The sequence below is a fragment of the Podarcis liolepis genome (assembly GCF_965112155.1).
Source record: "Podarcis liolepis genome assembly, chromosome: 3".
Lineage (NCBI taxonomy): Eukaryota > Metazoa > Chordata > Lepidosauria > Squamata > Lacertidae > Podarcis > Podarcis liolepis.
In genome coordinates this window covers 102,563,843-102,576,408 of record NC_139557.1, presented here as the reverse complement: position 1 = coordinate 102,576,408, position 12,566 = coordinate 102,563,843, and the positions used below count along the sequence as shown (strand labels likewise).

The 12,566-nt window shown below is 42.4% G+C and overlaps 1 protein-coding gene across 8 annotated transcripts in view; it reads left to right on the top strand.

Moving 5' to 3' along the window:
• THADA (THADA armadillo repeat containing) overlaps window positions 1–12,566 on the top strand; it is a 155,604-nt gene that overhangs the window by 107,499 nt on the left and 35,539 nt on the right. For all 8 annotated transcript variants that reach the window (XM_083494029.1, XM_083494030.1, XM_083494023.1 and 5 more), the window contains one exon: window positions 66–151. In XM_083494029.1, coding sequence (XP_083350155.1) covers window positions 66–151 — 86 coding nt within the window. The remainder of the gene's footprint in view (window positions 1–65; window positions 152–12,566) is intronic.

Here is a 12,566-nt window from a genome sequence, read left to right as displayed (position 1 = left end):
GGTTTAAGGGGCAATTTTAAAGTATTTTAAAGCCATTTAACTTATGCCAATGACTTTGTTTCTAGGCAGAATCCATGCTTGGTGACTAGATCGACATATCTCGATATACTTATTCTGCTGAATAATTACCTTGGGAAATCCAAAATAAAAGGTGAGTTTGAGCTAATGTATCGCTTTCTTGCCAGTAAGAGAAAGAAAGAGAGCTGTACTCCAGGTGATATCAAGCTAAACCATATTCTGTGTAGACCTATTGAAATAAATTGACTTAATTTACTTTAGATGCATTGCAGTCATGGGCCTGATCCAGCAAGTGGTTCTTACGTTCTTTGGTTATCATATTCTTAAAACTATTTTCAACCAATGTACTGGTTAATGTGACATGGCAACTTTGAAACTATGACTTACTGATACAGTGCAAACTTGCAAGCTTCCAGAGAGATGCTTCCAGTTGCTTCGCTCTTCCCCTTTACTCCTGGGCTGAGCTGAGACAAAGTTTGGCCTGGCACAGAGCTTTCCAAACTGTGTGTCACGACACATTAGTGTGTCGGCTGCAGTGTGTAGTTGTGTCGCATGAACGCTTCCCACAATCCTCCCCGGGCTGGAAAGGGGCTAGTTTAACCTCCAGTTTGCTAGTAAAACTGAATTAACTTGTCACGAAATGATGTGTGTCTAAAAAGAGTGTCAGCAACATGAAATGTTTGGAAAGCTCTAGCTTAGCATGTCATGTGATCCTGGGCTTGTGCTTATGCTCTCTCCTCACTCGCCATAAACTCTAGTGATGTGAGAGTCCAAAAGAGTCTAAAACAGAAAAATGAGACTGCATGCATTTTTTCATCAGTAATTCATAAATACCTTAAGTTCTCCACTACACAGGCATGCTATCATTAAAAGTGGCGTTCAGTCTCTTTCTTATCTAAGACAAATATATTTTCCAGTTTTCATTGTTAATTAGAATGCATGGTTCTTATAACTTCATTTTCTGCCAAATGCAATAAATACGTTTCAGCTGTATTTCTGTTTTGCTTTAACCCCAAATATGTTTTTTTGTGACCTATTGCTGAAAATGGTAGTGAACTGTTTATTTAAATGATAAGCCGGTCGTAAGTTGTACATCATTTTAATAATGTATTTGTGTCATACTTGCTCTTTAAAAAAGTGGAATATTCCTTAAAGAAGCATTCTCACAGTCATAAAAAAGTGAGAATAGACATGAAAAATAGCTTAAAATGCTGGTATATGTGCACACTAATCAAAACTAAGGGGCAGAAACAAATATCAGAGCTGATGCTGATGTAATGTTAACTTTCTTTACTTAAATCTCTGAGAAGTATGATCAAAATAAATTAAGAGTATAGAAACATTGGCAGAAAATATACACTTGCCAGGGTCGTGGGTTTTGAGGTCCATGTTGGGCAAAAGATTCCTGCATTGCAAAGGGTTGCACTAGATCAGGCTTCCTCAACCTCAGCCCTCCAGATGCTTAGAGACTACAATTCCCATCATCCCTGACTAGCTAGGGATCATGGGAGTTGTAGGCCAAAAACATCTGGAGGGCCGAGATTGAGGAAGCCTGGACTAGATGATCGCCGTGATCCCTTCCAACTCTATGATTATATGATTTAATCAGGCTACATTTAACAAAATTCATCTGAATATTATTTTTATTACGTCATACATTTTCTGTGCAGATGGGTACGGTCAGTTTTTAGTGCAGGGGGCCAACTCTCCAAATACTTTTCCCTTTGTGGGAAAAGAAGGGTGACAGGTTTTGTTTTTTAACCATTACTTTAAAGTGGTGACTGTTGCTGTCATGTCTGAGGGCAAAATGTACATCTTAAGTAAATTTAAACAGCTTCCTCTTTCCACTCTCACTCCATTGTAATGATTTTTTTCCCTTTTCACCATTTCCTTTCAAACATGAGGGAAGTATGAAATAAGCTCTCAACTTCTCATTTTATCCTATGTACGACATAGTCTCTCCCCCGCTCCCCTTTTATGAGGTTTTGAACAAAGATGAAGCAGCCACCATGTTGTAGAAAGCTGTGGCCTCTTTTCTTAGCTGAATATTCCATGCCTCCCACCAGTTCCCTGGTCAGCGAAGAGAATCCTTGCACATGAGGTGCATGTATACAGTGCACTGCAGTATGCGTGGATTGGGAGGGTCAGTGGATTGCGGCGCTGATCAAAATAGCTTTAGAAGAGAACCAGAATGAGGCACTTCATGGCCAAACTAGACACTGCATGCGAGATCTCCTGCCTTTTTTTTTTAACCCTTAAAAGCAGTTGCAATAAGGAGAGTTACCGCAATTTTCGCTCCATAACACGCAGTTTTTTCCTCCTAGAAAGTAAGGGGAAATGTCTGTGCGTGTTATGGAGCGAATGCCTACGGATGGCGGGGGAATCTGCTGCAGTCCTGAGCAGTCTGTGGCTCGCTTTGAAACAGCAAAGCGGGTGTAAGCGGCTCCTGTCAGCTAGCCGAGCCGGAGAGGAGGGAGAGAAGCAGAGCGGGAGAGGAGAGGAGCCGCTTACACGAGTGTAAGCGGCTTCTGTCTGGTTGGCTGCTTTAAAACAACCCCTGCTCTCTGTCCCTGCCTGCAGTTTTTTGCTGACCGATTTTGGATTAGCCACTGTAGGGGCTGTGTGTGTGTGTGCTTGAGCTATCATTCTCCTCCTCCTGCTTCCTGTTCACTCTCCCAGCGCCCCTGCGACTTTAGGATTGACACTCGGTGTCTGGGTGTGTGTGAGGGATCCTTCTCCTTCTCTTGCTTCCCGTTCACTCTCCCAGCGCCCCTGCGACTTCCAGCGCCCTGCGACTTTAGGGCTGGTTCTCTCTCTGTGTGTGTGTGTTTTGACCTCACTGCGCTTGTTGGGGGAGAGTGTTGATCGCAATTTTTCTTGATTTGTCTCAGAGTGGTTACTGTCGTGGTTTCCTTGCCAGGGAGGAGGGAGAGAAGCAGAGCCTGCTTGTTTTAAAGGAGCAAAGCGGGAGAGGAGAGGAGCCTCTCCTGCATTATTAGCAGCATCCTTCTCCACCCCCCCCACGCCTGCTCCTTGTCCCTTGAGTGCTTTTCCTTCCCTCCCCACTTAAAACGTGGTTACAAAGCACGGATTCACATGGATCCTCAGGATTTTTGCATTGGGCTACCCCAAACTCACCGTCAGATCACATGTCTGTGGCCACAGCATGAACCACAAAAATCATACACCCACTGTTTCGTTTAGAATATTTTTTTCTTGTTTTCCTCCTCTAAAAACTATGTGCGTGTTATGGTCAGGTGCTTGTTATAGCGCGAAAAATACGGTAATTTAGATTGAGGAAACAGTGCTGGGGAGAAGTGTTGGCCCCCTTCCCCATTTTCCTAATCAAAACTTTCCTTCACCAGAATCTTCAAGAGAAAAGATGGGTACCTGTATCCACTTCCTAGAAGTTAATAACAGCTTTGATGGGGCAATATATATTTTTTTGGGGGGTGGAATGTTTCATTGTTAAGATAAAATACTGACCAGACACAGATAGGTGGTATGGGGAGAGGCTAAATCTCTCGATTTGGAAGCAGATAGTTTCCCCTCCAGCTTCTCATTCTTAGTTATGTTTGGAGTATTTAAATACCATCTGATACACAAAGAAGTATGATTGTAATTTGGTATACTGGTTGGCTGTTGTTATTTCATTCTGCAGGTCTGTATTACTTTACACACACACACACCCAGTTAGTTACCTGGTTTGTTTTTTTGGTTGCCTACATACTTTTGTATGCAACATACAAAATACAAGATAAGCAACAATTGAGGGGACAATTTTGATTTGAAAAATAATGCTGGGAGGCTAATGTTAAATCAGTGCCATTGCCCCAAACCAATTTGGATCCTTATTGGTTCCCCTTCAATTTTGAAATAGACATCAAGAAAGCCAGTTGTGGAACGCTCACATCTTATTTAGTTTGGTTTCAGACACCTTTGTAAAAACAGTCAGCGAGGGAAGAAGACGAGGTGGAGAGAATGCTGTAGCCCAAGGGTTGCCAACATTTTTTTTACTAGTCATATTCTGAATTTTGAGAAAGTGCTGAGAACTTATCACAAAATGAACTGGGTGTGGCATAACATACAACTGGAGAGAAAACCACCGCTGACAATCTTATGCTTGCCATGGGAAGTCAGCTAGGTCTTGCTGGTCCTGGTTATGGAGCTCTATTTCTCTCACACACCCCCACACACTGATGCTGTTTCTGTCTAAGTAGCAACAGAAAGCATTCCTCAATACCAGGAAAAAATATACAAGGAAGCCATGTCACTCTCATTTCATCGAAATCACTTAAAAGGTACCTGCACATTTTGCCCCACATTTTTATTTATAGGAAGGCTAGAGGCTTCCTTTTTTCTATTTAATGGAAGCTCAGAGTCTGGGGCACCTGCCTAGGTGCACCACTGAAAGCCTTCACAGTGGTGCTATTGCCATAAACTTCCATATATTCCCTTCCTTACGGCTAGCACAGCAGTTTTGAGGGCTGTGGCGCTAAGCCTCTGTTGCTTAGGGTGAGGGGGTGCATCTGTCAATCTTTGCTCAAGGATCTTCTTCCCCCACCTATAACTTCACACCTACTTTCTAAATTTCCTGTGCCCCATACTTGGAGAACCACAACTTTAATCTACTTTGCCATCTTTTCTCTCAAAGTGGAGTTTCCGCCACTTGGATCCTCTTTAAAGAAAACTGAACATCTAGCAGCTTCTTCCTTAATGGGAGTTTCCTCTCTCCAGTCTCATGTTTAAGCCCCTCTAGCCTTTTGGCTCCAAAGAACAGATTTGGAACACAAAGTGGAGAATGTTCTATCCCAAGCACCCACACACTCTTGGCTACTTAAAAAAAAAAGAAAAAAAGACAGCCGGAGTATATATTTCATCTCTTTTTATAACCGTACCCATTTTTATATAGTGATATAATAGCAAGTACTGTATAAGTGCTGAGCCTTCTAGGTTGAACTCCCTTGGGAGTAGATGACAGCGGGCAGATTATTTAAAAACAAAGAATCGTCCCCTGTAGCCAGTGAATCCAGCTGGTCAAAGTTCTCTGTCAGTTGATACTGAACATAACACATCGGTGTATTTTTACACGGAATCATGTGTGCTTCTTTAAGTTGGTTGGGCCTTTGGAAGTTTGTGGCGCAATTTGAGCTAACTTCTGTCCATTTGGCAGTATGAAGTTGACTAGGTTTGTGGACAGTGACCATATTTACATTAGTTTGAGCATTTCATTCCTCATGCCAGGCACTGCTTGTTTTTACAGATGTTGAGCATGACTAGCGGGTTATGACATTTCTGCTTTTCCCGTCCTGCAAAGCACATGTTTTTAGAACATGAGTGGCCATCTTCTAAGTGCCACAGGCAGTTAAAGCCTGTGGCTTCCTGCACAGCAGCAGGAAGACCAGATCGTGGCATAGCGCATATGTGCACATCAGCAGCTTAAAATGCTAGGTTATTTCCATTAGTGCAAGTCACATTTTTACATTGCTGTACACAATGTGGGCAGGGGGGGAGGGTGTCTGCACCCAGTGCCCATTGCCCAATTTGCTTCCTCACACCTGCAACCAGATTCCTGTCTCAAATGTACACACCTCAGCCTAACCATGATTTGTGTTTTCAAATTGGATGGAAGCCGGTTTGAGGAAAAGCTGGTCAAACAGAAGTATTTCTCGTTAAGCAGCAGGAAACACATGGATTGTGGCTAACACCATGTTTGCTTAATGATTGATTGATTTAATGCATCTTTATACCACCTTTTCCTACAAGGAGCTCGAGTTGGTGTGCATGGTATTCTCTCCCACCCTGTTTAATCCCCAAAACAACTTTGTGAGACAGGTTAGGCTGAGGGGCAGTGATTGGCCCAAGATCACCCACCCAGTGACCTTCATGGCCAACTGGGCATTTGAACACCCAGTTCCTAGTCCAACACTACACCACACACACTGGCTCTGTGTTTGGCTGTGAGAGTACACTGGAGCTGGAATAAACAATAATGTGCACACAGCCATAGAGTTGAGCAAACATTCTTGCCTGCCTTTCCTATCAGTCCTCTTGCCCATGGGGGCTTCTGTACAGCAGAGGTGGGCAGACTTCAAGCTTTATATTTTACTGGAACCTCAAGATCCACCAGTTAGGGCCTAGGTGCAAAAGTACATTCTGAGCAAAGCAGTTTGTTTCCAGTACCAGAATGAGCTGAGCTGCTCACTGTCCTTTTGAACACAAGTCTACTTCTGGTTACCCCAAGCTTTTCTAAAAAATTCAGCAGCCTCATTTAGGTGGGAAAGGTCATTTTGTGGTTGCTACTGGTAGGCAACAAAGAGTTGGGAAGCCTTGCTGGTATATTGGAAATCACTCGGTGATCTAGTGGATTCCAATCTGCCTTCTGCCCACCCTGCATCCATCTGCATCTGTCTGCCTTGAGAGACAGTGGAAGAGTGCCATCGGGGGTAAAGTCAAACTGTTGGAGAGTGACAGCACTTGTTGTAGCTGCAGAGATCAATACGGGAGAGACATGTTTTGTTGCAGCTGGGGTAGATGATGGCTGGTTTCACTGTTGCAGATGCACCATGGCATTTCTTCACTCCACTGTAGAACACATGAGATAGGCACTTCCTCATCCTATGAGCTTCATTTTATCACTTGCTTACCATTTTAATTCCACCACTGCATTTGAATGTGCACGGCTTAAATTCAGCCAAAAATGTGAAACATTAAGCAGCTGTTGCTGTGCAGATGAAATATGGTTCACCTACTTCAGGGTCATCTGTATTTCCTAAATGGCTAAAGACTTTTTAATTTAAAAATGTCTCTGTGTTTTGTTGAAGGAGGAGAGATGGTAGATAAAAACAAACCAAGTTCTAACATCAAAGCATTTATTTCTTTTTTGTAGAAAACGTTTAATTGCCATATATTAAAAATAACTAGGCACAAATATCTTAGTTTGATATCAAAGCTCATGTAAGTACTTTGGATCTAAGTTGAGAATAGTATTTCTCAGCTCTTGATAACAAAGATGGCTTGCATTCCTGTGCAGTCCCAGTGAATTTTTGCTTGTAAAAAGCATGTCATTTTAAGTGCATGTAAATGTCACACTTTAAATAACTGTACTGTACTAAAATAGGCTATTGCATTTTTTTCATGCACTGTTTATCAACATCTTTTTATTGATTCTGAGCTTTATTTTAATAAGAATGATCGAAGTAAAACGAAAATCTGCTCTTATGGCTCAGGTTAAGGACAGTGAAGTTAATAAGCTATTAAGTCTGAATGCCTGTGGACTTGCACCACAGCTGGGGAGATATTGGAATGCTTTGGAAACCTGGGGGTTTGCAGAAGTAAATACCTACTGAGGAAAGACTCTGACTCTTGTGTGCAACAGAAATATAAAATACAGTTTACTGAGAACTGAGCATGCTTGGTAGCTGCTGAATGTTGAGCATCAGTTGAAATTAGGATGAAGTGAAGATGCAGTTTGTCCTACTGAAGTGCCCTACAGCTTATAACAGATTTCCCTGACCTGGTGTCTTCGAGGTGTTGTTGGACTCCAACTCCCATGAGCCCCAGTCAACATGACCAATATTTGGGGATAATGGGAGTTGTCATTATTATTCCATAAAATGACTGGGTCACATTTCAGGAAAGTTCTTCTTAAATAAAAATGTCTTCAACAGCCACTTATGTCTGTGAAATTCTACTCAATATTGATCGAAAGCAGAACTCCAGTGTATAGTTAGCAGAGTAAAAACACGTTGCAGGATTCCCCAAAAATAGAACAGATACAAGAAACCTATTGGAATGCCTGTTGTTTTTGTCCATGGAGTTTTCTTGGCAGGGATACTGGAGTGGCTTGTTGGTGGATCATGTTCAGTCAAAACTCTCCACTATGACCTGTCCGTCTTGGGTGGCCCTGCATGACATAGCTCATAGCTTCTCTGAATTATTCAAGCCCCTTCACCACGACAGGGCAGTGATCCATGAAGGATCCACCCTCGTAATGAGGTGAAAGAGGAGAGCACAAAATATGGTCTGAAGTTCAACATCAAAAAAACTAAGATCATGGCCACTGGTCCCATCACCTCCTGGCAAATAGAAAGGGAAGAAATATGATAGCCATGTTCAAATATATAAAAGGATGTCATATAGAGGAGGGAGAAAGGTTGTTTTCTGCTGCTCCAGAGAAGCGGACACGGAGCAATGGATCCAAACTACAAGAAAGAAAATTCCACCTAAACATTAGGAAGAACTTCCTGACAGTAAGAGCTGTTCGACAGTGGAATTTGCTGCCAAGGAGTGTGGTGGAGTCTCCTACTTTGGAGGTCTTTAAGCAGAGGCTTGACAACCATATGTCAGGAGTGCTCTGATGGTGTTTCCTGCTTGGCAGTGGGTTGGACTCGATGGCCCTTGTGGTCTCTTCCAACTCTATGATTCTATGAAATGGAGGCAGTGAGAAATTTTACTTTCTTGGGCTCCATGATCATTGCAGATGGTGACAGCAGTCACGAAATTAAAAGACTCCTGCTTCTTGGGAGAAAAGCGATGACAAACCTAGACAGCATCTTAAAAAGCAGGGGCATCACCTTGCCAACAAAGGTCTGTATAGTTAAAGCTATGGTTTTCCCAGTAGTGATGTATGGAAGTGAGAGCTGACCATAAAGAAGACTGATCGTTGAAGAATTGATGCTTTTGAATTATGGTGCTGGAGGAGACTCTTGAGAGTCCCATGGACTACAAGAAGATCAAACCTCTCCATTCTGAAGAAAATCAGCCCTGAGTGCTCACTGGAAGGACAGATCCTGAAGCTGAGGCTCCAATACTTTGGCCACCTCATGAGAAGAGAAGACTCCCTGGAAAAGACCCTGATGTTGGGAGAGATGGAGGGTACAAGGAGAAGGGGACGACAGAGGATGAGATGGTTGGACAGTGTTCTCGAAGCTACTAACATGAGTTTGACCAAACTGCGGGAGGCAGTGGAAGACAGGAGTGCCTGGTGTGCTCTGGTCCATGGGGTCACGAAGAGTCGGACATGACTAAACGACTAAACAACAACAACATTGGAATGCCAGAAACAAAGGGCCATCTGGTTCACCATCCTGTCTTCAACAAGAGTCACCCTGATGATTTAATCCTCAGGTCTTGATTTTAAGTTTAATGGCTTTGTATCATTTTTGTTAAGATGCTAGATCAGCTTCCAGTTGGAAAAAGCATAGCTGTGTTTTGAAGCAACACTGTTTTTTTCTGGGCAGAATATACCTTCTGGTCATGCCCAGCGTATCAATGTGTATAATTCCCATCCTACCTTTAATATTTTTTGTCTTCCTTCCTATTCCTTTTTCATCTTTCTTCATCCTGGTATAGAGAAAATGTTAACAGCCGTGCTTCCAGCAGCATAGTTTTGTCTGAACAGAAGTGCCTCTTTAATTCACCTTAAGTTACGGAGCCAGACATTTACTTTAGAAATTAATACATGTGTTGGTTTAATAAAAGTTATAGCATTGGCCAAGGAAAAGAGTTTGTTTTAAGTTAGGCAGAAGTAAATAGAAGTAGGGAAGGTTTTTTTTCATCAGGGGTAGAAGCGCAGGGATTATTTACTCATTTGTAATGAGATTTTTGTTTTTCTGGGAAAGACATTTTTGAGAAAATGTTGAGTAAAAGGGAAAGTCAGAAATGTTTGGCTGTGGCTTGAGATGCTACAAACATATGGAAATAGCACCCCAGAGGTCTGTGAAAACATTTGGGTTTGCTTAGTCTCCCCTTCCCCAACTAAATAGATGACCACTGGAAGCCAAAAAGGGTCTAAACCCCTCAAACGGTGAAGTAGTTGTCTAAATCAGAGCCTAAAACACATATGAGCTGCTGGATGCTGGTATTCCTAATTTGCTGCCCCCAGCAGCCTTCTGAACATATGTTTTGGACAATCCACATCTGGACTGCCTGGTTTAGGAGTTTCCAGTCTCCTGTTCGTTCACAGCAGCCACACGAAGGCTATAAGACATCTTATACAAGACATTTTGCAGTGATTGTCCATTGTCAATTTAGAGCAATGATTGTATCAACTGATGTAGAGTATGGATGGGGGAGAAATCTGATTCTGGAACACAAGTCTACCAATTTCACACTTTAAGAAACATGAGGAGCTGAAAGAACAAAAATGGACAGATCCTCCCATCCCTAGTGTAGAGGCAGTGTTGTAGAGTGGTTAGAGCAGGGGTCAGCAAACTTTTTTTAGCAGGAGGCCGGTCCACTGTCCCTCAGACCTTGTGGGGGGCTGGAGTATATATTTTGGGGGGAAATGAATGAATACCTATGCCACCCAGAGATGCATTTTAAATAAAAGGACACATTCTACTCATGGAAAAACATGCTGATTCTCGGACAGTCTGTGGCCCGGATTTAGTAGGTGATGGGCTGGATCTGGCCCCTGGGCCTTAGTTTGCCTATCCATGGGTTAGAGTGTTGCACTAGGAAGGTTCAAATCTTCACTCAGCCCTAAAGCTTCCTAGGTTACCTTGGACCTACCACCTACCACCATCTCTGCCTAACTTAACTTACAGGGTGGTTGTGAATATAAAATGGAAAGGGGGAAACCTTTATGTTCCGCTTTGACCTTGGAGAAAAGGTGTGGTATGAATGGATCACAGCTGTCCATGGAGGTGCAGGTCAGTTCTGTGTCCAGGGCAGCTGTCTACTTGCTCCATCTGGTACACAGGCTGAGACCCTACCTGCCCGTGGACTGTCTTGCCAGAGTGGTGCATGCTCTAGTTATCTCCCACTTGGACTACTGCAATGCACTCTACATGGGGCTACCTTTAAAGGTGATCCAGAAGCTACAACCAATCCAGAATGCGGCAGCTAGACTGGTGGCTGGGAGTGGCCGCCGAGACCATGTAATGCTGGTCCTGAAAGACCTACATTGGCTCCTAGTACGTTTCCGAGCACAATTCAAAGTGTTGGTGCTAACGTTAAAAGTCCTAAACGGCCTCCGTCCAGTATAGCTGAAGGAGCGTCTCCACCCCCATTGTCCAGCCCGGACACTGAGGTCCAGCGCTGAGAGCCTTCTGGCGGTTCCCTCCCTGCAAGAAGTGAGGTTACAGGGAACCAGGCAGAGGGCCTTCTCGATAGTGGCCCCCGCCCTGTGGAACGCCCTCCCATTAGATGTCAAGGAAATAGACAACTATCTGTCTTTTGGAATACACCTGAAGGCAGCCCTGTTTAAGGAAGTTTTTAATGTTTGATGTTTTATCGTGTTTTTAATATTCTATCGGGAGCCGCCCAGAGTGACTGGGAAAACCCAACCAGATGGGCGGGTTATAAATAAATGATGATGATGATGATGATGTTATAAATTCCACCTTAAGTACCTCCTTGGAGATAGGTCAAATGATACTACCATGGCTAGGTTCCTCTTGGAAGTACTAAGAAACAGAAACCTACATGCTCTGGATAAAACATAGCGGCCACCTTGGAACCCTTTCCCTTGTATTTCTGTTTTATTTTGCTTTTGAAAATGTTTTTGGTGGGCCTTTGGACTGAAATAAATATCTGTGTGTGGATAATGTCATAATAAATAATAATAGAATTGTAGAATTGGAAGGGACCCTCATGGCCATCGAGTCCAACCCCCTGCAATAAATAAAATAAAATGGCTAAGTTTGTTGAGGCTTCCAGTTCCCCATTTGTGCACAGATGTGAAATGCTTCTCCTATGGCATGCAGTACAGTTCGGGGGTTTTTCTTTTCCCTGTATTCATTACCCTGAAGAAACTATGTAATACTTGCATGTTTGCAGAGTTGTGGGGGAGACCTTCAGATTCTACTTATTAGTGTTTTAGCTACTGATGTTGAAAATTTTAATATGGAAAAAATATTTATTGAGATTTTCAAAAAATTACAAAATAAAAAGAAAAAAGAAAAATACAAAATACAAAATAAAAATAGTTAAAAACAATTCAGTCTTTCCATCACATATTTTTCATTTACTTATTTCCCGGACCTTCTCACACCTCCCTTTTCTGTATTCCAGTTCAAATTGTTAATTCAGCAAATCCCTCCCCTCTTCAATCATCTTAATCTTCAATATTAAATTATTATAACACTAAGTTTTTACCTATTAATAACCATTTTCTCATATTCTCTTATAGCATTACAGCTAAAGACCACTTAGTTTCTATCCAACATCATTCTAACATTCATTAATTTTACAATATTTCTGTAGATAGTCTTTAAATTTCTTCCAATCTTCTTCCACCGACTCTTCTCCCTGGTCTCGGATTCTGCCAGTCATTTCCGCCAGTTCCATATAGTCCATCACCTTCATCTTGAAAATTTTAATATGTTACTTAAATATCCAAAATAATTGTTGAACTTAAAACTTGAGTAATTCTGAAGAAATACAGTGGTACCTCAGGTTACATATGCTTCAGGTTACATACACTTCAGGTTACAGACTCCACTAATCCAGAAATAGTGCTTCAGGTTAAGAACTTTGCTTCAGGATAAGAACAGAAATCGTGTTCCGGTGGCGCGGCGGCAGCAGGAAGCCCCATTAGCTAA